Genomic DNA, 27,036 nt, shown 5'->3' with positions numbered 1-27,036 from the left:
ATATATATATATATATATATTGTTGTTTATGCACATACTGTGTACATCCCACATTGTAACACGTCTTTTGTCTGTGGGAGAAAACATGTCGGGAGACCTTGTACAGGTGTTGTGCTCTAAACAATTCTAATTGTTTTCTTAAGGGACGGTGAGTCACAGAACGCATCAAATTGTAAACTGGCAATTTATCCATTGTGAGACAAATAAAGGTTTTCTTATCTTATTTTAAATCCTTTGTGGTTGTTTCTAGGGACACATATTAAAAGGCTGGACTATCAGAATGAATTTCTGAAGTGTGAGGTAGTGTTATTGATGATGTCCTGGCCTACTGGACCAGAATCAAAAAGATACTATATGACCTTACTAATCAAACCCATATACAGTTCTCGCTGATCCCATTCATCGATGTGTACAAACGCAAACGCCCGACGGCAAAGGGAAATCAGTTAACGGTTTGGCCTAATGCACTTCTGATGTCAAGAGAGCCACTTGAAACCTCGAGCGGTCGATGGCCATCGATGAGCGGGGCGAGCGCAAACCAAGTGTCAGGCACAACACTGAGATTGCATTAAGTTGCGTACTCCAGTGGGGAATCTCTCGCACTTGCCTGATAGGTCGACATGCCGATACATGAGAGTGGTATGAGAGTAAATGTGGAATGGATACCAAAGTGGGTCACTATATGTCGGTACAGTAACACTGTAACAATACTGCTTTGATTTGGAAATCCTTGAGGGTTCTGGACCGTGGTGTACCCCCATTAATCCATTTTAAGTCGACGACCATTTATAATTGAATCTTTGATCCTAGTAACATCATAAATGCTGTTCTCTGTCTTTACTAACTGGTGAGATGTGAAAACCAAAACGCTGTACATACGACAGACACTTATTCAGGCGGATGGAAAAGCCACTAGCGCAAGACGAACACAACAGTCAATACTGGGTCTCTTTGAAATCAGCCGACATGTCAGCTCGGTCCCCACATCTTGACGTCGAAAATGTCACCAAATGTCGTATGTGCTGTTTGTCAGAAGCAGTTAGCTAAAGCCGATTTCTCACCGCAGTTCATTTGGATTGAAGAATTCCATTTGAAATGATATTTAAGACCATGTTCACAATGTACCCAATGTCCAAAGTCCGTCAATGACGTCTCGCTCATTTGAGAGCGAGATGTGGTTTTAGTCAGGAGACTACAACCACTGTTTTGTTGATGTTAACACGAGAGCCAATTCGGTAAATTATTATTCTTTTTTTAAGAATGTTCTTTTTTTTTTATGATATCCTATTTATAATCAGAAAAATCCGATTTATCGTATGTTACCATTTCTTCGGACTTTTGAAAGATTGACTTGAGACTTTGGGGCTTTTGTGGATAGGTCAGCTGAAGAAGGGATAGGAAGGGAATGACATGCAGGAAAAAGCCGCTGCCTCGTGACAAGGGGCGGGTGCGCTACCGACTGAACTTAAAACAACCCCATTTTATGACATTTTAATCCCAATCAAGGCCTTATTTTTAGAGTCATGGATTCAATGCCTAATGGCCAAGACTTTGTCGGGGAGACTCGGTGTGATGCCGGTATTTTTAAAATTCGCAACATATTTATGTCATAGTTTGGCAAAATTCCAGCATGATTTGCTCACCCAGTCTCACGATTAGGCGGCTCACAAAAAAGATTGACTTGGTTGTGTCATTTCACACATGATGGGTGGGCAGGCACAAATAGCGAAGGAATTCCCATACAATGTCCCATTTACAAAGGGATGATTTGTGTTTCAGTAACAAGAAGCTACGCACTCCTCCCAATTTTTTCATCATGAACCTGGCCGTCAGCGACTTCCTCATGGCCATCACTCAGTCGCCCATCTTCTTTGTCAACTCCCTCTACAAGGGCTGGATTTTTGGGGAAACGGGTATTTATCCGTTGATCATGTGTACAATTAACGTATTTTCCGTACTATAAGGCGCTGCTAAAAAGCATTCCATTTCCTCAAAAGCCGACAGTGCGCCTTATAATCCGATGCGCCTTATATATGGATCCATATTCTGATTTCTTGGATGTAGTATTTTAAATGTTCTGTCGGCATTTTGTTATAGCTGCAGCGTTTGTGAAAGTGCAAGATAAATAAATGTGTATTGTATTGTGTTCCGTTGAGCTTAGCTCCATCTAGTGGGTGCATAATGCAACCTCAGCCACTATTGTAGCTTCAATTCTATACGCCTTATAATGCGGTGCGCCCTATTTATGAAGACAGTTTTAAAATAGGCCATTCATTGTAGGTGCGCCTTATAGTGCGGAAAATACGGTATCTTCATCTCTTCATTGATTCATTACTTGTTCCTTCTCGCAAGACTTTCATGTCAGCACTATTCCAGAGGAAATTCTGTCTGTCTGTCTCTCTGTCCATCGATCAGTGCATCCATCCATCCACAGTTCCATGTTTTTAATGTTGGTCATGATGATGACGCATGGAGAAACAAAAAAAAGTTTGCACCACCAATCTGCATTATTGCATTTACAAATTACGGTGCTGTCTTCCCAGGTTGTAAAATGTACGCCTTCTGCGGAGCCTTATTCGGAATCACGTCCATGATCAACCTTCTGGCCATCTCTGTGGATCGCTACATCGTCATCACCAAGCCTCTGCGGGCCTTACACTGGACCTCAAAGCGACGCACTTGCTTCATCATTTGTTTGGTGTGGCTGTACTCGCTGGCCTGGAGCCTGGCACCACTTCTGGGGTGGAGTACGTCACTTATTCACTCACATTTTCTTCTATTATATTCTTGACGATGCATTGTTGTCCGACACGTTTGTCTTGAAGGTTCTTACATACCAGAAGGCCTGATGACCTCGTGCACGTGGGACTACGTCACGTCGACTCCCGCCAATAAAAGCTACACTTTAATGCTGTGCTGCTTTGTCTTCTTCATCCCACTGGGCATCATCTCCTACTGCTATCTGTGCATGTTCCTGGCGACTCGCCGCGCCAGCAGGTAAATAAGTGTTGTTTCATGCCATTGTTGTTCTATTTTTCAAGTGTGAACTGCGTTGTTAGTTCAGTCACACAACACCGCTACAAAAAATGGTGATGTAAAAGACATGCGCAGGATGTTGTTGTAGCTGACGGGATCTTCTGCATATGTCAGTTAAATGCTTAATTTTTTTCCAATTAAATTCCAAGTTTGTGCAAAACGTGAAGGGGAAGTTGCATATAATTTAAATAAGAATGTATCATTCCCGTACTGGAGTCCTACATATAGAGCAACTCAAATTGTTTTCCATTGAAATGAATGAAAATGCAATTAATCTGTTCATTTTTAAAAATTAAAATGGAGTATTGACATAATTAAAAAGAAGGTAAAGAATGTAACTGTTTTCGCCACACTGTTTGCTTCAATTCAGCGGACATTGTACAGCTCCTCCTTCTGTTTGCCACCAGGGGGCAATAGAATATACACATACCGAGTGGGAGTACATCAGTAATATTGGTCATTACAGAGGATAAAGAATCCATGCTTGTGATTTATTGTTATATTATCTGTCTGTGTGTGTTGCTCCGCCCTTTGTGTTTAAGTATCTGTCGCTTACCTTGGATTATAGGACTGTCCGGATGTTCTTTGTTTGCCTGTCTCTGTCTTTTCCCATTATATTATAGCATGAAGCGACCAGATTTTAAGGCATAGTTGTGTGGTTGTTTTAAATACAGAATGTGAAATTGTCTTTGTTTGATGTTTAGTTTGACAGCACTCTGGAACTGTGAGTTGAGTTCGCCGCACTTAATCAGGCTCTTCTGTCCTGTCAGGGAAGTGGAGAAGTTGGGCTCTCAGGTGAGGAAGTCAACGCTGATCCAGCAGCAGACCATCAAGACCGAGTGGAAGTTGGCCAAGATTGCCTTTGTTGTGATCATCGTGTTTGTGCTCTCCTGGTCACCCTACGCGTGTGTCACACTCATTGCGTGGGCGGGGTAAATATGAGAAAAAAAAACAACAAAACAAAACCATAATAACCGGTGATGCACAGGTTCTGACGTGCAGAAAACACATTTCAGATATGCAAGCGTCCTGAACCCCTACTCCAAAGCCGTCCCGGCGGTTATTGCCAAGGCCTCAGCCATCTACAACCCTTTCATCTATGCCATCATTCACTCGAAATACAGGTGAGAGCGCCCCGCTCAGCGAGTCAAGTAACGTGAGCTTGAAACCGATACAAGGCCTTTGTCTGAACAATCACTGCGCTTCAACAGGGACACTCTCGCCGAAAAAGTCCCCTGTCTACACTTCCTCGGCCAGGCCCCCCGGAGGGACGCCATGTCAATGTCACAGAGCCAATCCTCCTTCAGGGACTCGGTGTTAAGCAGACAATCGTCTGCCTCCAAAAATACGTTTCTACAGGTTTCCTCGTCTTTATCCACAATGGACACTGTGAGTTAGGCTCTGTCACAAGTACAGTAGCCCCCCGACATTCATGTCTTGTAAACCCTTACCCGCATACCCAAACTGCTTGTGAATGTGCCCATCCCATCCCCCCATGCAGCAGGTTTGCAGTGATGTGGAGCTGGATCCAATGGACCAGAACCCTTGTCTGAGGTCCAGCTATTCCCTCGGGGCGCTGAAGAAAAAGGATCAACGTCAAGACAAAAGACCGCAATGATCGCGCAGGTGAAGCACATCTTCAACTGTCGATTGAAACTTATTGTCATGTCAAGCACAAAATTGTAAATGAAGATCTCCATTGAAAATCTAGACCCCTATCGTAGAGCCAAGCGCACTCCAAACACGTGGCCTGAGTCACTGTTCCACTCCAGGCTCGGTGGAGGGGAAAAGGGAGGAGGCGGAGCCTGATGACAAGTACTTGGTCTTCTTCAAGGGACATACGTGAACCAAGGAGGGCCACAGCAAGCCCAGAGGGAAGGAGAAGCGAAAGTCACGCCGGCTCCCGTCCAGCCAGACTCTTTGGAAAACACTGTGTGTGTCCATTCCCACACCATCAAAGACACAGCTGCCGGACTCTGTGGAAAAACAAAGATGCGATCTTGACTTGATTTATTACTGTCCAGTCTGGATTGTTAAAGCCAAGTCTTGGAGTCCGGGGAACATTTTTTTTCCCCCCTCGCCAGCACCCCCCAAGTTAAACTTCGAATACTGTACTAGATTTCCTCAAATCGTGAGCGCCACAGTCATCTCGAAGCCTAACTTAATTGATTGACACAGCATGGTCCAAAAGACACAATGCGGATTTTGTTTGCTATCAATTGACAGAATTAGGACAATGCATCATGGCAGCTGAAAAGAAAAAAAAAAAAAGGCATGGAATTGGATATCTTCAGAGTGGAATCAGGCCTCTTCCAAAAGATCCAATTCCGATATGTATCGGATTCCCGCCAACGTCAGTTGGATCAGATATACCCCGTAAATGCCAGTTACACGTCATCAAAACTGATGACCCTACCGCATACGTGCGCGTTTGCTCAAACGCTTCCAATAAACACATCCAAAAACAGCTGCTAAGCTAAACGACAGTGAAAGCATAGACAATCAAATACCTGTAGATATAGACACGCGCCATTAAATAAGCAAAATAATCACTCGTGGAGTTATATCCACTTGGTATTGGTGAGTACTTAAATGTATGTAATTGTACTCCTACTCGGTCTAAACAAACATGGTTAGGTGTTAAAACCTGCGATGGGTGTCAAGTCCCCCGCTTTACACTCCCGACTGTACAATCATTTGCACCAATCAATCTCGCATACATGGCAATTTTCCGCGGATCCGCGGAAATCCGCCGTTTTATTTCTTAAATTGATCATTTTTGTGAATCGTCTAAATCCGTTGAGAAAATTTTAGGGGCGGTCAGGTACCTTATCGTCGAGTTTTCACGAGCTCTCCCGAACAGTCTCTCCGTTTTCCGTTTGTAAACAGCCCTGCGATTGGACGTGTATGAAAGCTTCAACTAATCAGATCACTGAAGGCATTATTTGTTGCGGAAGTCTTAGCTCGATTATAAACGGCCCAGCGATTGGTTAACTACAAGCGATTGGACCAATCAAATTGCATGTAACATATTGTTTTACCTGATTCATGGCGGCCTGTTCGTCTCGCAAATTCATTGTTCTGGGATCGTTTTGAGCGGAATTATGAAATTTTTGACGAAAGATCAGGAGTCTTTAATCCTAGAAATTGACTCAAATGTCAAGAATAAATTCCGATTGGACTGGCTTGACAGAAAAGTCACTGTAAAGGTTAAAATTGGTTCCAAGTTCGACGAAGTTACAGAAGCTCTTGGACAATAAGCTTTGACGTAGCAGGCAAAGCTTATTGTGTGTATTGTAGTGACTTAATTAACTATGGCTCCCGTGGATGCGTGGCACTGACAGATCATGCAACAAAAGTGAAAAAACATGCCGACAAAATCGCCATTCGCCGGAGCAATTATTCTTTGGGATCGGCATTTTTCAAACAAACTTCGTCAGCGGATACAACTAAAGACGTTACGCGCTGGGGTACTTACTTTGGCTGAACCAAGCAACGAAATCTGCTCCACTGACGCCCCTCGCCGATAGACAGGTACACTCCGAGGTATATACTTTTTTATTCAAATATACGAGGATGATATTTTCAATTTTATTTGGTATGCATTTGTAGCAACAGCATGATAACATTTATTTGTTTTTATTTGCGTTTTATATTCATATTGATAATTCACGTTTTGTCTTGGATAATAAAGCACGGTTATGCATAATTGTATGCATAATAAATATTCACTATCACTGTATGAGGTAAGAATCAACAGCTTTTTATCACATTTACACAACACTTTATGAATACAAGTCATGAACAAATCTTAAATATGGCAGGGGATGTGTTTACTTTTTTAGTTTTGATTTTGAGCAGCAAATTTGGAGTTACATATTGGTGCTCACCAGGAATGCATAGGCAAAATTGCACAAATTTTCACTTGAAAGAATAGTGGCGATCTTGGGATTTTTTTCTGTTCAATTTTCAAACTGTGTAAATTTAATACACTTCATCTTCAGCATGTTTAGTGCCACTTTTGTAAGTAACCACGCCCCCGTCCAGGCCACGCCCCGTCCAGGCCACGCCCCTTCCGCTTTTTTCATCACTCGCCATTGCCATGTATGATCTCGTGTTTACGGCAGTGTGTTTTGTGTGAACTGTTACAGCGAGAATGAAGACTCGTGAGAAGCAAATTGGGAGGATCATGTGGATTTGTTCAACAAAGGACTCCATGAGCACCATTGACACTTCCTACAATCTGTTCGAGTCTCATCATCATCACATTTCTGACCGTTTTAATGGCGTTCATGAAGACATTGAGCAAAACCTTTTAAGCGGGGCCTGTAGTCATTTATGTCGAGCACTTTCCACACCACGGCCTGACGTAAAAAGACCTGGTACACTTCAGCGGTCCGGTAGCTTTGCACTGGGGGAATTTGCAGGGGGGCTGAGCTTCCCATCACTTTGTTGCCATATATTGACATGGCTCACATGCAGCTGAAATCAGATGACCCTGCAGCAGCCAAAGGCAAACGCGCCCTCTCCAGTGACTGTATTGGCTGTGTCATCTTTACTAAATGTTTAGTACAGACAAAACACTTGAGATTAGATCTCTCTATTAAATCGCTCAACACTATTACAGAGTGCATGCCCATTTTTTGAGTGACCGCGAGAGGACCTTCGTTCATATTTTATCTGTGTAAACAGAGAAACATTCTGTCCATGCAGTCATCGTCATATTTTGTGAATCCTGGTTTCAACAGTGAAAACAATTTAATACAAAGAGGAGCCGATAGCAACGTTTACAATTGGTGTTTGATCCATGTAAATGTCCAAAAAAGTCCACTTCGATGCCTTCCCGCGACTTTTTGTGAGTACTTTTGTAAGTTGCTACTGTGTAGTTAGTTATTATACAGTTCATCATGCATGGTTTTCTGTTGTTTGCTGGCATGACACATCAAACGCTGCAGTTTGCATGGGGAAATTCTGCCCTCTTGTGGAGAAACTGTGCAGCGCCCCCCTGAATTTGTGCAAGGTTGGGGTGAGGTCAAGGTATTTGGGAATGATCGAAAATGTAAGTTACACTTGAGTGTAAAATCTCAAAGCCATCAGGTTCTCAATTTTAAAAGACAAGAAAACAATGGGAAAGCAACAGGCGATGGATACATACATGACGACAGCTTTACAGTATTCTTAATGACCAGACTGGGTTATAATTATTCTGGGTGTAGTCTACGTTGTTTAAAATTAAATATATTTTAAAGAGAATACATAGTTCACACCATTGCGTGTGTGTGTGTGTGTGTGTGTGTGTGTGTTCTGTAAAGTGAAAATACTGTATGCCGCGTAAATTTGACATATTATATTTAAACTAAGTGGGGGTGTTAAAACACGATAAAGTGTTAAAATTAAACGTGACTGAAATAACTTCCCCTAAAATATTGCTTCGGCTGTGTGACAGTTTGTTGGCGACATTGCGAGGTTTTCGTAGCTGCTCCCCGGGATTAACATGATCTTTAAATTCCCCAAACAACAGCTGGAGTCGAGCCGTCCTCACACGTTCCGAGCGGGGGACTCACTTTGCTCAATTGACGTCGTCAACCATGCCCCAGCCTGCCCCCGTGTGTCGCCCGAGGGCAACCCCCCCCCCCACCCCCACACTAGTTGCTGTACGCCCTCTTACCGGCAGGCGTCCACGCGGAAGTCCCGATTCCGCTCAGTGCAGTCAGTGCCCTCCAAACTGAGAACGGATCGAAACGACGCGTCTCTCTTCCCCCCTCCAGCACCGGCAGAGAGCGGCTTCGCAAAGCAAGGTAAGCACCGGCACGACGCATCATTCTCGGTGAGAAGCCTACGCTCGTTTTGCCTCGGTGGTGCTTCATTTTGGACGCTTCAAGTTTCACACGAACGACTTTGAATGAGTTGTATTGACAAGCATGAGCAATGTTAAATGTCATTCGTGGAGTTTTATGTAAAGTCTCACGAGGGAAGCCAATGGGAAGTGAAGTATTTTGTTTGGTTTGGTGGGTAATTTAACAGGCTAGCTAAGTTGTATTAACTTAATTTTAGTGTAAACAAGTAAACAGAAATCCAATTATGACTTTGTCTCATGACTCTTCTAAGTGGGGTGTGGCTACACGCTTCTGGTCCACTGAAGTGAAGTACATATTGAACATTTTATTAAGTTTTTAAGACATCGGGTTTTTTTTTGTTCCGGTTTTTTACAAATATCGCAGGTCCAAGTGCCCAATTGTCTTGTCTTACCTATATCCATTTTTTTGCCTGTCTGTTCCTCAGTACGTCTAATATGTCTTTGTTTAAACTGACTGAACACATGAAACAATCCCACATGCACAAAGACCCAAATTGCAAGTAAATAACTCAACAACATAGAGCAAAACAATAATACAACGCAATTATTAATTTTACATCAGCATTTAATTTGCATTGCTGAGCTCCAACCTCCATATTAGTCCACCACCCACTGTTGGAAATTTTTATTATAAGGATGGATAATCATTTTTTTTAATAATAGTAAAAAATGTTTCAAAATCTCATAATTGTGTCACTTGAACAATGCAGCGTAAATCCAGCCTCACAGTCAAGGGTGCCTCTGCTGTCTTACACAGTGATGGAGGTCAGATTTGACTCAATGGAATTTTGGCACAAGTATGTTGAATTTGAGAATCTGGCTTCAATACATCACTTGTTATCAGTTTGTATACAAACGGTGGCTCACGAATTCAGGTTTGCGCACGCTGTCATACCCGCACCGGGAGAGCTGGAGGTAACAACAGGTACTTCTGCCAAAAATGGTCAGTTGTGCTGAGGCATTGATTAATGAAAGAGAAACGTAATGCTCATTCTGTTTTAACCCGCAGCGTGTAACAGTCGTAAATGGAATGTGAAATGAACTCTGTGAGGACGTAAAATGATGTAAGTGGGCCGCATAGCCACCTGACACGTTGTGGAATGTGCACCATGTATGAGATCAGCCACCGAAACTCGCTCAGATGTTTTCTTTTTAATCAATACTTCCCGAAGGCAATCTGGCGCACGCAATAGAATGGGGCATTAACGTCAAAGCTTTGACTGATGTATACAGTCAACACTGTTGTGCTCAGTTGGACTTGATAGACTACGTTCAGTTTTTCACAAGCTTTTAATGCGAACAGCACTTGGAATGATTTTGTTTGAATGGCCCGGCAGATTTTTATAGCTTTATTAAACTCCTCAGATATGTGTGGAACTTTGATTGGGTACAGATTTCCATGGGTATTTAAAGTTGCAAAGTATACACGGTGTAACTTCTAAGGCTCAGAAAACAGCCATTCCTGGATGTCGGTGAATTCAGAATTGCTTGTGGAACTCAGGAATCCACCTAACACAGTCAGTAGCAGGATCGGGACAATCCATTATTGCAAAACCTGCCCTTCCCTCATCATTTTAAAATGGGGAAATGTCATAGGCAACTATTAGCCTCAATGCGGCGGTGTTGTAACCCTTGGGACAATCCATTATTGCAAAACCTGCCCTTCCCTCGTCATTTTTAAATGGGGAAATGTCATAGGCAACTATTAGCTTCAATGCGGCGGTGTTGTAAAATTTTAACACAAAACGGCATAGGAGAATATTCAGTCATATATTCTTTATCCTCCGCAAAGAAACACGTTAAACTTGTCTCTATGTTAGCTGTGGATCTGGGCGAGAGAATTGATCCTTAGTTTTGTGTCTGCAATTGTGTAGCAAAGCAAATGAATTGTGCTGTAGTAGTAGAGGCCTTTTTATTTTTTTAGCACCGTGCATACGGAATTTTTTAAATCTCTGTTGTATTTGGGTGTGAAAGTGCTGAAATATAAAGTGCAGTAATCTGCCATTCCACAAGATAAGGCTGAAGTGGAGCCGAGCCAGGAAAAGTGAGCTGGGACTCGCTGTGCTCGCCTTTTGACGCTTGTTGAATATAACCGCCGCACTTCGCTCCCTTCCACTCTTTCATCAACATTTCGTAGGCGTGGCCGCTCATGTCGACGCATGATACCGTCGATGGTCGCAAAGCAAGTCGCGACATGAGCGTAGAGTTTGTCTTCTCCATATTAGGGAGTATGTGAAATGATATGTGGGTTCGACGTGATCTGTTGTTATGCAATTTTCTTCTTATCAAGATTTTCTAAAGTGCCTCATGTCCCAATGGGCTACGAAATGCAATACTGCGGGACTCTAATGCGAATAACTCACATTGTTGTATTGTATCCATAAATAGTCATCTGTCATATGTAGGGCGGACAGATTATGAAAAATAATTTCATTGCCGTATTTTGGTGTGAGTGTGTGTGCTCCGTCCTCGTGTATTTTTTTTACGCCAGCAGCAGTAAATGAATCTGTTTTTCAATAAACAGTATCATATTTATTTTACATAAATATTTTCATCTTTGAGGTTAGCCAAATGCTAAAACAAATGCAATTGAACCATGAATTGATGACATGAAAGGTCAAGTCAGGCTTTTGTTACCATGACAACCAAGGGTAAGCGTGGCCACGTATTGAGTGCCGAGTGGGAGACCCTGCGGAGTTGCGTTAGTCGCGTTTCCTGTTTTGCAGTGAGTCAACATACTTAGCACAAAATGACGCTGACAAACAAAATAGTTGGGCCCTTGAAGCTCAGTGAAACTCGTGTCGAGGTCAGCCGTGTCAACAACTACTGGAAAATACAATCCACTCGAAATATACTCTTTGTCCTGCCTCATCTGAAGGTCACACGACATTTCGTTCTCGACATGCACATTGAGCGTATGTGTCTGTGTGTGTGTGTGTATGTGTGTGAAAGTGGATTTGTGTTTGGATATCTCGATTGTAAAAGTAAGCGATATAAATAGAATAGTTCATCTCTGTGCTTCCCAGGTGTTCACGTTCTCACTATAATTCACACATGATATAATTTCTCGGAGCCTCCCCTCCCATTGGTGACTTAAAAGTACCTCCGGGCCACCATGTTGAGGCTGACCAGGTGACGGGCCACAACAGGTGGTTCGGTGAACGTTCACCGAGGGAGGCACTTAAAACCGCTACGTGACATTCTGCGGAGATGACAAGGCATTATTATTCATGACCGAGTCCTTACCAAAGTATGTTACGTCTCTTCGCTCCGTTTATAATCCACTTCACGCAAAAAAAAAAAACAACAAAAAAAACCAAGCAATTTTTGCCGTTCTGAGGTTCCGTGTAAAAGCCGTGGGCAGGTTCCAAACCTGTGACAGTTTGGCATGATCAGAGGATTCTGCTTCCCACTGGTTTTCCGTGCTTGTCGACCCCGGCGTTGCCCTTTTTCCGTGTAATTACGCCGAGCCGTGCGCGACGTATAACGCTAATGACTTGGCCTTTGATGTCATGTTTTCATGTCAGCTTCCACCCTTCCTGTCGGCGCAGGTCACAGGTCGTCTCATTCCACAAGCGCTGTTGTTTGCATTAAATTGCGCGCTCTGGCAAATTTCACGCAGTCCCTCAGTTGGACGCTGTCATAAAAGTCACACGCCGACGTATTAAAAATCAAGCGGTGTTGTGTAAATATGACAAGGCTTTTTTTGAAGCCTTCAACAAGAAACGCATAAACATGTGACAGCACTTAACCTTGTCTCACTGCTTGCAATTTTCATGGGGGGGGGGCTGTATGGCAAAAAAGAGGGCCTTAAACGGGTAAAATTTAATCGTGCATGAAATATCTGAGTAGTGCACATGTGTCTCACATTTGGCACTGTCTCATTCATGTGCATAACCGGTGTGTAATCTTTTTTTGTGTGTGTGTGTGTGTGTGTGTGTGTGTGTGTGTGTGTATACATTGATGCATTCAAATCTCTCCTACTTTTACTGCTTGAGTCTTATTCCGCGTACACAATATTAATCAGAATGCCATGTTTAGACTAGTGGGGCAGAAAATTTTGGGTTGATGTCCCCTTTAAGTTAGAAGAAAAGAATGTGCCACAATCTGGTGATGCCCATCAATGGCTCCCTGTATGTAATACCTCATCCAAACTTCTCGTTTGTCCCTCAGGTGAATCATGAGCAGCAACTACAGTGTCACTCTGGCTGGTTCGGCTCCGTGGGGCTTCAGGCTACAAGGAGGGAAGGACTTCGGTCTTCCCCTCACGATTTCACGGGTGAGTGGCGCGTACGACTCCTCGGTAACCTCCTGGGGCATGCGGCCCAACCGTGCTGCACGTGTGTGGCGGTACCTTGACTTCTAAGTGCCCCAACTATGATCTGTCCCTGGATGATTTTATTTATTATTTATACGGCCAAGTTGGGCCCACGCACAGTTATGGCACTTTTTATGAAACCATTTATTTCTTTACATTCTATTTTTAAATTATTATTATTATATACAATCGACTAGTATATAGTGCTATTTTTCTTTAATAAGAAATATGTAACAAAAAAAAATTGTGTTTTTTGGGGTGGGGGTTGGAGTGGATTTATGGCTTTTTTGAATTCATTTGAATGGGGGGGAAAATTGATTTTAATATACGAGTACCGGTAGGTTGAGTTACTCGCCGGGTCACCGGACAAATTAAATAGTCAGTCTGGAAATTCCATCGGGATCGTCTGACCGTGCTATAAGTTCCCCCGTGCATTTACCAACCATAATGGATTCCTCCCAGGAACCAATGTTTGCTGTCATTTTGGTCATTTAAATGCGGGGGGGGATATCACGCTTGGAACTTGGCCCGCAGCGAAACACTTTTAAGTACTGGGTCTGCACTTTTAGCATCTAAAATTTCTCCTCATACGATGGAAACTTCAGAAAGCTGCTGTGGTCTCGGTAATAACTATATCTACCGTAGGGGCCGGATAATTTTCGAGAAATATTAAGGGAGAGGTGGCTGCCTATTCTATACATAGTTCAACTGTTTATCTTCCTGGTGTGAGGGCAAGAAGTGCAACACGCTCGATTGTTCCGAGAATGAAAGGAGGATCCGATGCTTGCCGGTGCAAAATGAGCTCCGTTATTTAGTTGACTGTTTCCTGTTATGAAGTTGAAAGCTCAATGTCACAGCCGAGGTCGCCAGCGGTTGATTTGACCCTGGCAGCATCGCTTACAACTTGAAGACGGAGCGGCCCTTCTTTTGAGGAACTCTTTCCCATCTGCTCGAATACAAAAAGTTGCCGACGTGATTGGAGCGAGGCCGCCCACCCCCGGAGCTGTGTCTATTTATGTCCCCGCTTCCACCGTGATAAACTTGGAATGCGTGGCATGATGTTGTCACGCCGGCGTGACGATCTGAGTAGCAGCATTCTTTGTCGTCGATACGCCATTGGTAAAGAAACGTGTGCGGGAAGTGTCGATGGACGCCATATTAGTTTGACAATGTAAATTTTTGACAAGTTGTCAGGAACTTGACTCCAAGCTGTGATAGTGACTGACTGTCATGTTTTACGGGGGGGGGGGGGGGGGTTAAAAATAATACCAGTCAGCTGAGTTGGCAAGGGAGTGTAGCCGGTGTCTGTTAAGTTGAACATTTGAAACTTTAAATTTGACTTTCTTTTATAATTAAGTAGTGAAACCCCCTCACTGGTGTGCTCAGTCCCTTGCATATTTTCCCGCCAGTGATTGTGAACGGTTCAGCTTTCCGGTTGTTGTCGTTTTTGACAGGAAAGAGCCTTCCTCTTGTTTGTTTTTCTTATCTGAAATACAACCGCCACATCAGATGTAAGGGCAAGAATGCAAGGCAATTTTGAGCTGCATTTTTTTATTTTTTTTTTCTTCAATATGACGGAGGCTTATCGGTCCTGACGTCGGTTGTCGCAATGGGCGATTAGATTTTAAGTTCTTCCGTGGGAGAAGAATCCCTCAAAGATGAGTTATATGTCATACCTAACGTGAAGGCCGAGATCATCTCTAGGTAGTTCGGGGTCAATAATCATGCGTCGGCTGCAGCTTAAGGTCAAATCGTGTTTGGAAACAAAACAAATGGGAAGTGCGAGCACTGCCGGTCTGAACCGGTTGAAAAAATCAGTTAAAATCCATCGGACTACCAACCCGAACCGTTAAAGATGTCGGCGGGATCCGTGTTGATCCTCTGCGTGAGATCAATCCAAAGTGATTGTTCAGTTTACTCAACGGTGACCCCGTGTATCCGGAAAGCAAGCTTATAATTGACATAAGGAAACATCTGCCAATGATTTGAACATTCATTTACTTCCTGCATTTGATGAGTGAGTAGAAAATTGTCCGGACCGCAAGCTTATTTCACGGTTCGTCAGTCACCCGCGACGCAAAATAGAATCCGCTCGCACTTCCAGGATGAAGAAGGAGGAATGGGTTGAGTCGTCTCTGGCGTTCCCCCAAAGAATTGTGATGTCATTCACCGCATGGCAGCGGGCACTTGATTATGTCCGCTGAATTATGTCAGATTGATTGTGTAGAGTGCAAACCGCAGAAAGGGTATCGCGATGTATATACGTATCCTTGAGGTGAAGTACGTGGCGTGTTCCATATGTGATCCTGAATTTGGCGTCACAACATGACAGGACATTGTTCAAAATTGTCGATATTTATCACAAGCATGTGTGGAGTTGCTCTGTGAATGGGATGCTGAGAACCCACAGTACTGTATGGATGATTTAAAGACCTAATTACTTCCAGTTATATTTCGACTTCCCCCCCGTGTTTGCGCTTATTCAAATTTCTGTACACGTTTCCACTGGGAAAATATGCAGAGTCAACATTCATTAGCTGTTGGGATTTGAAAATATCCTTTGACCATCATATGAGGTTGCATTTCCAACACTTGCGGATTTCACGCTCTGCCCTCCACAGAAAAATGGAACGGATTAGTTGCATTTCAATTCATTTCAATGGGGGTAATTGGTTTGATATCATAACAATCCGCATTTCCAACACTTGCGGATTTCACGCTCTGCCCTGCACAGAAAAATGGACCGGATTAGTTGCATTTCAATTCATTTCAATGGGGTAATTGGTTTGATATCATAACAATCTCAGTGAGTCTGTTTTTGACTGCGCTGTGAGAGATTCAGAGCAGTGAGAGATTCCGTGTGCTGATGTAATGATGCACAAATTTGAAAATGGATGAAGGTGATCCGATGTAACAACATTTGTCTCAGAGGAGAAATAATGTATACTCGTGGGTGGTGTTATTGTCTCTCTACATGTGTTGCTCTACCGTTTGTCTTCAAGTACCTGTTCCTTAAATGGTAACACCGACGCTGTTTGTTTGCCCGTCTATGGCATTGAGCATTGTTTGTTAGCTTTAGGCTAACAAAACAAGACTTACTCCACCCACTGCAAGAATGATGGATATTTATAGTTTGTAAATATCTTTACACCAAACCAAAAGAAATCACCATATGAGGGCAAGGCCTAATCCGTGGCTCAAGTTGGACCTAGAAACAATAACAAGCTGCCAAAAAAAATCCCCAATAGAGCACTGGGATAAATAACTTGTATGTTTGCGTTGTTGCCAAACAACACAATGTCTGCCTCTCTGTCCATGTTGTTGGAATCTCTTCATTTTGTGCGATTGGTCACCATGCCTCTTACTCTTACCTACTATGTGTCATCTCTACCGCTATGTCTTTAGTGGCCTCCCAGTCTGATCTGTCTAGTGTCCGAGGTTTTGTTGAAGTCATCTGCTTTCAATCATGGCTAAAGCCAAAATAAATAGCCACCGAGTGGTTGCTATTACTCAACTGAAGCCTCTGCAATAGTCTGCATGCGTACTCGGATATCTGCGCTTCCAGTTTCAGCGCTTCTCATGAACTCATTAAACGCAACTCGGTTGATTCCTACGCCCTTTGGTCGCGATTGCGTGCTTCGGAAGAAAATCATTTCGTGCTAAGTTCTAACGAGTGTCCAACGAAGGAAAGCTAAACGAACTGGAACTCGGCCTGCATGCTCGGGACATGCTGCCGCTATTTGATGTGGTTACTTGTGGGCAGAAGCAAGGCTGGAGACGCTTGAAATGCGAGCGGGAGCTGTAGACGTTTGCCAAATTTTCAATGCCACACTAGCTGCAATGTAGGGTAATTTACAAGGGGTTAGGCAAGCCCAATTCCCCCCCACCCCCCACCCCCGCACTCAAACAAGTTCCGCAACACAACCACTTTGCCCAGTCTATAAATAGCGCTCCCACTTTTTACAGGCCCATTAACCGCAATTGTGCGTCTGTCAACACAGGGGATGGGGAGCAGTGAGCCACCGCTGACCGTTACGGCTCAACTAGCCAACAACAGCAGGCGCACTTGCCAGGAGATCAATTAAATGGACTGTTTTTGCCGCTAAGGCAGCCTGTGCTCTGTCTTCGCCTCCCCCGAGTGTTTTCCTGTCACACAAGCTCTTCATACACATCGTGTTATGAAGAGCGCCATGGGGAGGGGGGAACAAAAAAAGATTCCAGATTGGATCTTGCAATGGAACTCCCACTCAAGTCCTCCAGTCCTTTCATATTGTCTGGGATGTTTCTGACCGGACTACAGAGCGTTGCGCGTTCAAGCGCGGGGTCGCGCTGCTTTTGTGTTGTTTTGTTTGTGTCGTCATGGCAATTGGACTAAAGCGCTCCTGTTTAAGGTCGACTGGGCACCGCGGCTTTTCCAAGGGCCTCATTGAAGTAATAAGAGGCTGTCGTCAAACCATGACAACCGTGCGTTGAACGTCCCCTTCTTGAGCTCTTAATTGGGACGTTTGAATGCTGAAAAGCGTTTGGCGCCCCCTGTATTGTTGCATTCGGCCTCTTCATTTATGTAATTAATGGTGCAGACAAAAAAAAAAACAAAACGATATTAGAAGTGCTTAATAATGGGCACTATCCCGGTGGGTTGAGATGACGCAGCATAGATGAATTTACCATCTCATTGGTCTAAAATATCAGTCTCTATCCCGGTGGGTTGAGATGACGCAGCATAGATGATCGACCTATTGCCGTGGGAATTTAATTGAATTTCCAATGAAAAGTCGTGCTTAGGCCACACATTTTGGTTTGAACGCTATGGAAATGAAACGTCCGAAACCCTTCAAGATAACCAACAAATTCTGGCAAAGTATGATTTTATTTTTTTACTACATTGACCTATAGTTACCCACTTAGATGCCCAATGAAGCAAAGAACATTCGAAAAAAAAACAAGACATCTTTTTAAAATATAACCTAATCTATCTATTTTCTATGCCGTTTGTCCTCATCAGTGTCGCGGGCCATCTGATCCAAGTTGAACCATCTCATTGGTCTAAAATACCAGTCCAGTACAAAGTCACATTTTAAAGACTGCAGGTTATGGTTGAACTTCGCCGTCTTGCCTCCAAGACGTTAGCATAAACTTGTAGCTTGTGACGTCGAGTCAATATCACCGTGAGGAAAATTTCCATTGCTCACAAACTCGTATCTATTTACTGCCACACGCTTTATCAAAAAATTTACTGCAAGTAGATCACGTGAGCAAAATATGTGAGCTTGCTAACCGGGTGGACATTTTTTTGGCTAATGTTAGCCTTTAATTAGCACATGGTGCACTTTCACTCAGCAACATGGAATCAATTTCCAAACTGAGTGTATTGTTTAATCATATAATTATATATTTTCAATTGATGGAAGGGGTTTATTACATATATGATATATGTCACTATAATTTAGTGGACTCGATCGTACATATAGCATAATATGATTATAATTGCTAAACTGATGTGGACATTTTTTGCCGTCCACGGTTTCGGCCTCCATTAAAGAAAAACGAAATGCTGGTTGCAAGAAGGCAATTTAACAATCACAAGATGATTAAAAAAAATGCTCAACAGTATCCACTGTCGAAAAATGCACAGATCTAGAGACGCGCGGGATGTTTATGAGCAGCCACGAGCGCGAGTCAACCTGCTTTGACTCCCGTTGCGATGACATCACGCCAGGCACGCGGGCCCTTTTCCATATAAGGCCATCCATCTTGGTTGACGTTGACGGCGCGCGCATCTTGGGGTGGTATCGCGAAGCACTTCCCGTTACACGACTTCTCCTTTTTGCGAGACGACCGCGGCCCTCTTCCTCATGCCTCGCTTTCACCGGCGGGAGGCAGGAAGTGCCGCAGCGGGAAAGATTAGGCACATTCCAAATGATGATGTGCTCTCTCGCGTCTGTTTGCCCGTGTCCTCTTTGAAGGAAATGCTGTCATTCATCCGTTTTTAAAATGCTCTCCTTTTTCTATTGCGTGAAAGAGTCCCCGCGAGTCCCCCGGTTTTTAAAAATACAGCGCTCAACTGCATCGTGAAGAATTCCATTTTAGCAGCAGTGTACTCCACAAAGACTTTCTGGAGAGTCGTAGATCTGAGCTGTCAAAAACAAAAACAAAAAAAACTGTCATTTATTGTGTGAGTTTTCACCTTTTTTTTTTTTTTTTTTTTTTTAGTATATCTAAGTAACCACTTTTCTTTTTAAAGCTGTATTTGCTCAAGATGGATTGAAGACACATGTTGGGAGGCTGTTAATCTGTCTGGGTTTATTTGAGCCCCGTTAAACTGTTTTTAGTGAGATCTCGTACAGGAACAACCATCGGTTATCTGTACAAGTTGGAGAGTCCGCATACATCAAAGTGCACCGTAGGTTACGGATTTAATCATCGTTATGGCGCTTCGCCGCGGGATTTTAAGTCGATAAATCACGTATGGGGCAGTATTCTTCAATTCAAATATGCAGTCAGCCGGTGCGGAGAGAGAGGGACCACAGCAGCGACTCTCACGCGGCTTGAATCCCTTTCACACACTTGGAGAGACTCGTCAGGGATCTGAAAACCTTTGGCCAACGTAACACAAAGTCTCTCAGCAGCCTTTGTGCTCCCTCAGTGAGACCTTTAAGTACTGTAGCTGTTAAGACGTTACAGTGGAAAACTCTTTAGGAGCCTGTTCTGGGGAACTGGTTCACCTCAGATTTTTGGGCGGGTTTTGAGTACCTGCTCAGGCTTCCAAAAAAAAAAAAGAGCTTCTTTAGTTCTATGTTTGATTAATTAATCATGCAGTATAAACTGTAATGATGAATGGCCATTATTTGTTTGGTTTTGTTTTTAACATTCTTTCTTGTTGCATAAGAATTAAAAAAAAAAAAAAAAAAGGTCAAACGCAGTAAAAACACAAAATACTTTGATAACATATCATGCCTATCGGCTCGTCGGACAAGACGACAGGGGGTCCTTGGTTTGTGATTCTACAGTGGTTGCGCAAACCCCAATTTGGACGCACACCGTAATGCGACACAATCCATCACGAGGCGATGTCATCACTCATCATGACAATAAATATTTGCATGAAAAACATGGGAGACTTGATACCGCCCCCGCCCCCCAAAAAAAATCTTCAATCGCTTCACGTTTTCTTCCAAAGCCAACGAGGAAAAAAATAAAAATAAAACCCATGCAGAGTTAAACTTGCTTTCCAAACTTAGGTCTGGCATGCAATGGTCTCTTGTGATTCAAAACCCCTCAAAAGTTCGGTGCGACCTTTTGAGACGATATATATTTTTTTTTTCTGAAAATTCCAAATTGTCCGATACGACTTTCTTCAGTATGACTTCCTACTCAAGTAGGAATCGAAGTCATCAAAATGATTTTGAAGCCCCTTGAAAGTCAAATTTGACCTTTTTTGCCGTTTGAAATGTCAGTTCCGTTTCATGACTCGTGTCCTTGTTGGAACTTAAATTGCTTGCCTCAATTGAGATTAATCAAAACCACATTGGGGGAAAAAAAAAAACAAAACAAAACATCGTCCTCCCCTTTGACAGCTTCGGGACATATCAGCCAAAATTCCAGTTCTCGTTTCTTTGTCATTCAAATGTCATTTGGGATTCCACCAGCCGGTCACATGCATTTGCTTCACATCTTTGTGAGAAAGACTGCCTCCAAAAATTCCTGCAAGACCGAGTTCACCGCAGCCTGGCCATTAAACACTTCACATTCTGAGAACCTGACAGATGTTTTCTCCTTCGTGCCCTGCAAATAGTTTGCTTGTAAATTTACCTTATATGGCTCGACATACATATATTTTTTTTTTTTGTCCCACCAAGGGGAGAATTCTTTGTCACTCCCCATTAGCTTTACAACCCACAAACATGCTAATGTTGAGAGTTCAGACAAAGAATTCGTCCGTCCAAACGTCTGCGCGCTCACCAGTCTTTCGGGGGCTTTTCTTTGCCCCTCTACCGTTAAGTTTCCTGTTTTCAGTAAGCGGCTGCCGGTATGCCGGGAGGTGATTGTCCACGGTGCAAAAAGCCGTTTTCTCGCTAGGATGTGAGTCAGGGCATCGAAGCCGTTAAGAGAGGCTGGACACTGAGTCACTTGAGGCATTGTACTCGCCGATGCGGTGGTCGCTTAACACTTCACGGTGAGCACTTAGGGCAGGTTTCCATCACTTTTGTGTTTCTTACATAACTTGGCGTCGCCCATTGGAGGTGACTCCAAAGAAATGAGTCACAGCCCCTGCAAGTTTTGGCCTCCACCTCTGTCACTTCCTCATTCCATCCAGCTCAAATTCCCTTTCTTTTGGGGGTCTTGGGAAGTAGAACACAATAGCACGTTGTTTTCACCCCATTGTCCTTTTTTTTTTTTTCTACAACAATGGAAACGATTACATGAGCCAAGCTGAATGCGGCAAGAGAAAAGGTGTCAATTTGGTAAAAAACTAACTAATGGCTCAATTGACTTAATCGGTGGAAAAACATTCAAAGCTAAGCTTGGAAAAAGAAAAAAATTACACTTAATTTTTAAACTCATTGTTCACGTTTTTAAAAATGCCACAAACACAATAAATGAAACGCTGGTAAACTTATAAACAGTCTGCAATCAGTTTAAAATGTTTCAGATTTACTTTATTTTATTGAGCATGTCAACGCTGTGATTGCTCTTTTTCTTTAAGTATGAAATGGAAAAAAGAGCGATCGCCCAATCATATTTTGTGCCCCGGTTTTACAACGAAGACCTTTTTTTAAAACCTGTCTCCCTATACTTGGCCATGTTCTCAGCCTTTTGTAAAGATTTGCCGAATGACGTTGACTTAATGACACCCAAGTATGACATTGTCAACGACTCTGCCGTCCTCGTCCGCTTTTCAACGCCTTCGGGAAGCGATGACGACAGTTGGGCTTGTCAACATGAGTACACCTGCGCCGAAATGCCCGCCGCCCGCGCCCTTTTTGCTTGCAAGATGCCACGCATAGATATGACGGTCCAAAGCGAGTAAAAAGTCGTGTGTAGGCAGTGCTCTTTTCTGTTCCCGCATGATGGCAGCCAGCATGGCCGTACAGGTTTGGCGCGTTGAGTGATTCATGACATGTGGGCTGCCCCGTCGCCACACCTTCGTGTACAAGCTTCTCATTGTGATAAATTACAGGATTGGAAGTGCTTTTGACATCATGTGTTTGCAAACAGGCAGGAAATAAAAAAAATGTTGCTCACGTAAGGACCACTGTTAGCATTGTTGCTAGTCTCTGTTTTTAAACGTTGCCGGAGCCAGAAAAGAAAAGACGCTAAGTTAGCAACATTGAAGACACAAGTCAACCACAGACGGGATGACGCTCGAGACCGGCCGCCGGTCAATCACCTGGCGGAAAGAGACAGACGACAGACATACTTGCATTTACACAGGCACCGGATGGAACATAAAACCGCGCTGCCTACGCAGACGTCAAGTGAATGAACTGCTATGCCGCTCGTGACAACATCTTGTCATCTTTGATGCAAATAAGAACTCATTTCCTTCCATTTTTTTTTTTTTTTTTTTTGCATGTTACCTCACAGCTGACGGATGGAGGGAAGGCAGCCAAAGCCAAGATGAGCATCGGAGACGTCATCCTCGCCATAAATGGCATCTCCGCTGAAAACATGAACCACCTCGAAGCCCAGAACAAGATTAAAGCCTGCACGGGCGATCTCAGCCTAAATCTACAGAGGTAATCGCCAACAGATAGTCAAGTTTTAGTGGGTTCACCTTTGGAATTCCTGCTCTGACTTGAGACCGGCCTGCGTATTATTGTCTTCAATTATGTCAGAAGGAAGAGCCTGCCGTATGTATTATTATAACGTCTGCCTTTTCCCACTCTTAATTAGCAATGGAGACAGGCTCTTAGCGGGCGGCTTCATGTACAGGACCCAAATCTGTTGAAGTCATCAGCTCAGGCTTCAGCTTTGGTTTATGTCAAGTCACGCTGAGAAGCGTTCCTCTGCTCTGCCCATTAGGAAAAGGAAGAAACCTGGAATCTACGAAAACTTTTTAAGTCTGTGATCCACCGCGTGAGCAACTGCTTTCAGTCGAATCTGGCTCAAGTTAAGCGGAAAAGAAAACAGCGTCTCCACCCCGATATTTTCGCAGTGATTTCAGCCACTCTCTCTGATCGGGCATGTTACAAAGCCATCAACGTCGGCGTGTTTCTGCTGTGAACGGAGACATATTTTGCCTCTCTCCTAGTTTAAAAACCTTCCCAGGTGCAAATGAACCACTGCTCTGCCCTCCCGTTCTTCTGCCGAGCCAAGGCCAAACATAGCTAGGTGCTAGGAGGTGGCTACTAGTATTGAACATACCAGAAACTGCCACTGATTTTGATTTGTGCCGCTTATCAGAAACGAACACTGATAGCGCTGTTGGCTAACTGCTCTTCCAACAAAACTCAATGCAGCGCCGGTTCCAGTAGTTTTTGGCTTTGATGTAGTGTTTCACACAATGTAGTCAAGACCATGGCTTTGAAGTGGCGGCTCTTCTCCTAAGCTAGCTGTTGGCAAACTTTGCGTGTGCGCCGTATTATGTCCATTAGCCGAAATGCGAAATCACAATTTTGCTAATATGTTTAACAGCAACCCATATACTGTTTTTATACACCATTAGAAAGCAAACTTTTCCATAACGTGTTCCCTTTAACATTCATTGGCACGACTTCGTTAGCCACCATGCTGTTGTGAGTTTCGTGATTTGTTTTTACCACCATCTCTCGAAATTACACATTCCAACAGTGGGAGGTGTCCTGGATGATGGCTAGCTAACAAACACAAATGGCTCACATTCATGAGCGATTTATTTGTGCCAAACGCAGTAAAAACATTCAAAGCTGTAAAAGGTGACGACAGAAAAAGAAAATTACAGCTTGGTTCGCATTGCCCGGTGTTCTATCAGCAGATGGAATCAGAAAAGAGCCTTGTCACTTAATGGTGGGAAAAATGATCTTAAAATAGCTCCATGCCGCAGCTGCATGTAATCTTCTTTAGGCAACGGGTGCACGAAATATTGCGTTGACAGAGTACAGGTCTCCAAATATATACACAAGGCTGTCTTTAGACTTCTCGCACGGTTTCTAGCATTTCATTTGGGTGTCATTAAATTGTCTGAGAAGAAAATGCTATTTTGTCAAGCTCGACTTTCTCCCTCTATATCCTCCCAATGTGATTTAGAATCTTGAGAGCTCTCACATAAGACTTTTGGATTTGTGATAATATCCCTACAAAGTGCCAAAAGATGATTGATGTGAGAAAAATGTAGTCCCGGGCTGTAAGTCTCCAGAGGTACACACGTCAGCCTTGAGACGTGTTTACCTATGCCCTTTTCCAAACGGATCATGTAACCACCACGAGGGTTCCTAAATGAAACCTTAAAGCACCGTTGTGAGAGAGCAAACAATATTAAGAATGTGCCACTACTCTTTGAACTACACTGACAAATTTATGATGTTTTTTTTTTTTCTGTGGCTATCAGAAAATTATCATATGCAACAGGAACAGATGACTTGTACTGCTAACAACAAGCCAACTCACCTCAGGAAAAGAAACAACAAAACCCGCAAATTAAGTACTTTGGGTATGTTTATTTAAGGTGCGATTTGGCCCCAACAAACTCTTCTGGAAGCACGATCCTTCGATTTTATACTTTGATATGATCTGAGGTTTACGCTGAACTTTAATGGCCATGCTTTTGTTCGCTGATGGAAAGAAGCTTGACCCCTGGAGCAGCCCGACACTTGAGTTACACAATGCAGTTGTGGGAAGCAGCCTTAGGAAAGAATGATAATTGCTGTTTATTTATTGTCATTGAAACTATGCAGCACGCTGTAAAGAAACACCCCGGAGGATGCATTTGGCAGCACCTGGTCCGGACAGATAATACAGATCTACAGAGCATGCGCGGTGATCCGACCACATCCTCGTTTTTTTTTTGTTTTTTTTTTTTTTATGTTAATATTTTAACCTTAAGGCTTGAAACGCCACGGGCCTGTTTGACTGAAGGTTTGCCCATTCAAGAACGGGGGCCTGGAGTTGATTGCGCACGCAAACAGATGTGGAAGCTGATTTATTAACCGCCGTCAGGATTGTATCTGCCAATGGGCCAAACGGCCGCGCTACTCATTTTGCGTCGTGTAGCGGGAGTATATGCAGCGATATGATCCTGCTTCTGATCTGGAGTCAGAAGGATCGTACCATGCTTGGAATTGATATAAACCGCCTCTCTGTTTTTCATGTTTTGTGCTCCATCCACACCGCTTGATGCCTCGGAGGCTGCGAGCCACTTATTTGAACGACGAATGAAAGGCATGCAGCTGCGGGTTGAACACGCGGCGCGACGGCGATGGCTTGGCCACGGTTACAACCGAGGGAGGAGATGACAGTCTAATGATGCCTGAAGCCCCTACTGACTCCTGGCTGCCTCTGCCGCATGTGGCGTGGTGGTCAGAAGACAAGAATGAGGGGGACGGGAGCCCATCCAGTCGTGAAAAAAAACCCAAAAAACTCCCACCTCTCGACTTGTCCTATTGGTCAACCTGTTCGGCCCCCCGCGATGTAAATCGCGTCGTTCTTTCGGTGTTGTGTTGCAGCTCGCTTCACGGTTATCACTCACGCTGTCGGAAGAGAAGCTGTACCATTTGGGACTCATCCCGTTTTGACACGATCTCCCACCGCACCTTAACATTCATCGTTCACTCCAAATACCGAAAGCTGGATCTTGTTGAGGAAGATTTGCGACGAATGAAAACCGTGCCTGACATGACAAGCATGTGTGAATCCTCCAGTACTCGGCCCCCCCCCCCCCCCCCCTGCGCACGCGGCCACGCTCGTGCGATATGCAGACCGAGTCTCTCGCTTTCAAGCGGGAGAAAATCGGCCAGTTAATGGAAGCTAATCGACAGTGGCAGATGTTTGAAGTCAGAGCTGCGCGAGGTTCCGCTCCAATCAGTCGGCTATCAACTCGGGTTGCGCCTCCGCTCGCCTTTCCATCATTCAGTCAAATGCCACATGTCCGACTGTTTCTCTTGGCTCTCGATGAGACGCAGACGGGATGGAAATGTTGCCTTACCCAGGCCTCATTCCTTCGCTTCGCCTTCCCCAGTGTGGATATCTATTTGTCCGTGTGTGTGCGCGTGACTAAGTTGGTTCGCAGGGAAGTCAAGGTTGACGGGAGGGACCACTTAACGTCTCTTAGCTGTCGTGCCCCCCACATGGAGTGACATAACGGAGCTATTTAGGCAGGGATACATTTTCCTGAACAACTCTGGTAACAGCAAGTAGTCCGTTCATGGCACGCAGTTGGAAACATCATATTTCAAGGGGCCGTCGTACACAATTGATCATCACACCTTACGAGTAATCATCCGAATTTGATGTGAAATTTCTTGGGAGAATTCCTACCCGTCACAAATGATCAGGTTCGGCACCAAAACACGTTATAGCTTGTGTATTTTGATAGCGACGATCCATTATCAAATAAGGTCATAAGCGCCTATTTCCACACACGTGGATCCATCTCCTTTCCCAAAATATTCTACGTCCATGTGGATACTCGGTCCAAGCCGTCAAGTCAAGGAGACAAAACGCAGAGGCGGCTTGGTTGAGCAGATGTTCGCCGGGACCACCCCAACTGGTGTTTTTTCAGTTTGCGCTGAAAAAAGACAGATAGGGTGTGAAACCGCCCGGCCCGGCCGCGCCACTCTGAGCCGCTGATGTCACGCACGCACACACACACATCATCTTCCGAATGGAATGCGCCGTTTGATCTTGA

General features: G+C 43.9%; 2 protein-coding genes across 7 annotated transcripts in view; both read left to right on the top strand.

Moving 5' to 3' along the window:
* The window catches only part of opn4xa (opsin 4xa), a 33,171-nt gene extending 27,668 nt beyond the window's left edge, over window positions 1–5,503 (top strand). For 3 of the 5 annotated variants that reach the window (XM_019887095.1, XM_019887096.1, XM_019887093.1), the window contains 8 exons: window positions 1,780–1,913; window positions 2,544–2,747; window positions 2,826–2,997; window positions 3,807–3,968; window positions 4,053–4,160; window positions 4,248–4,425; window positions 4,538–4,662; window positions 4,748–5,503. In XM_019887095.1, the coding sequence (XP_019742654.1) occupies window positions 1,780–1,913; window positions 2,544–2,747; window positions 2,826–2,997; window positions 3,807–3,968; window positions 4,053–4,160; window positions 4,248–4,425; window positions 4,538–4,654 (1,075 nt within the window). In that variant the 3' untranslated portion in view covers window positions 4,655–4,662; window positions 4,748–5,503. The remainder of the gene's footprint in view (window positions 1–1,779; window positions 1,914–2,543; window positions 2,748–2,825; window positions 2,998–3,806; window positions 3,969–4,052; window positions 4,161–4,247; window positions 4,426–4,537; window positions 4,663–4,747) is intronic. The other 2 variants (XM_019887098.1, XM_019887097.1) reach the window with 2 other exon arrangements.
* Window positions 5,504–8,705: 3,202 nt separating this feature from the next.
* Window positions 8,706–27,036, top strand: part of pdlim5b (PDZ and LIM domain 5b) — a 30,468-nt gene continuing 12,137 nt past the window's right edge. For both annotated transcript variants that reach the window (XM_019887083.1, XM_019887082.1), the window contains exons 1-3: window positions 8,706–8,834; window positions 13,067–13,172; window positions 22,800–22,951. In XM_019887083.1, coding sequence (XP_019742642.1) covers window positions 13,074–13,172; window positions 22,800–22,951 — 251 coding nt within the window. In that variant the 5' untranslated portion in view covers window positions 8,706–8,834; window positions 13,067–13,073. The remainder of the gene's footprint in view (window positions 8,835–13,066; window positions 13,173–22,799; window positions 22,952–27,036) is intronic.

Source organism: Hippocampus comes, unplaced genomic scaffold (assembly GCF_001891065.2).
Source record: "Hippocampus comes isolate QL1 unplaced genomic scaffold, H_comes_QL1_v1.1 scaffold54, whole genome shotgun sequence".
Taxonomy (NCBI): Eukaryota; Metazoa; Chordata; class Actinopteri; order Syngnathiformes; family Syngnathidae; genus Hippocampus; species Hippocampus comes.
Note: the sequence above shows the minus strand (reverse complement) of the source record. Positions and strands in the feature narration are given on the sequence as shown.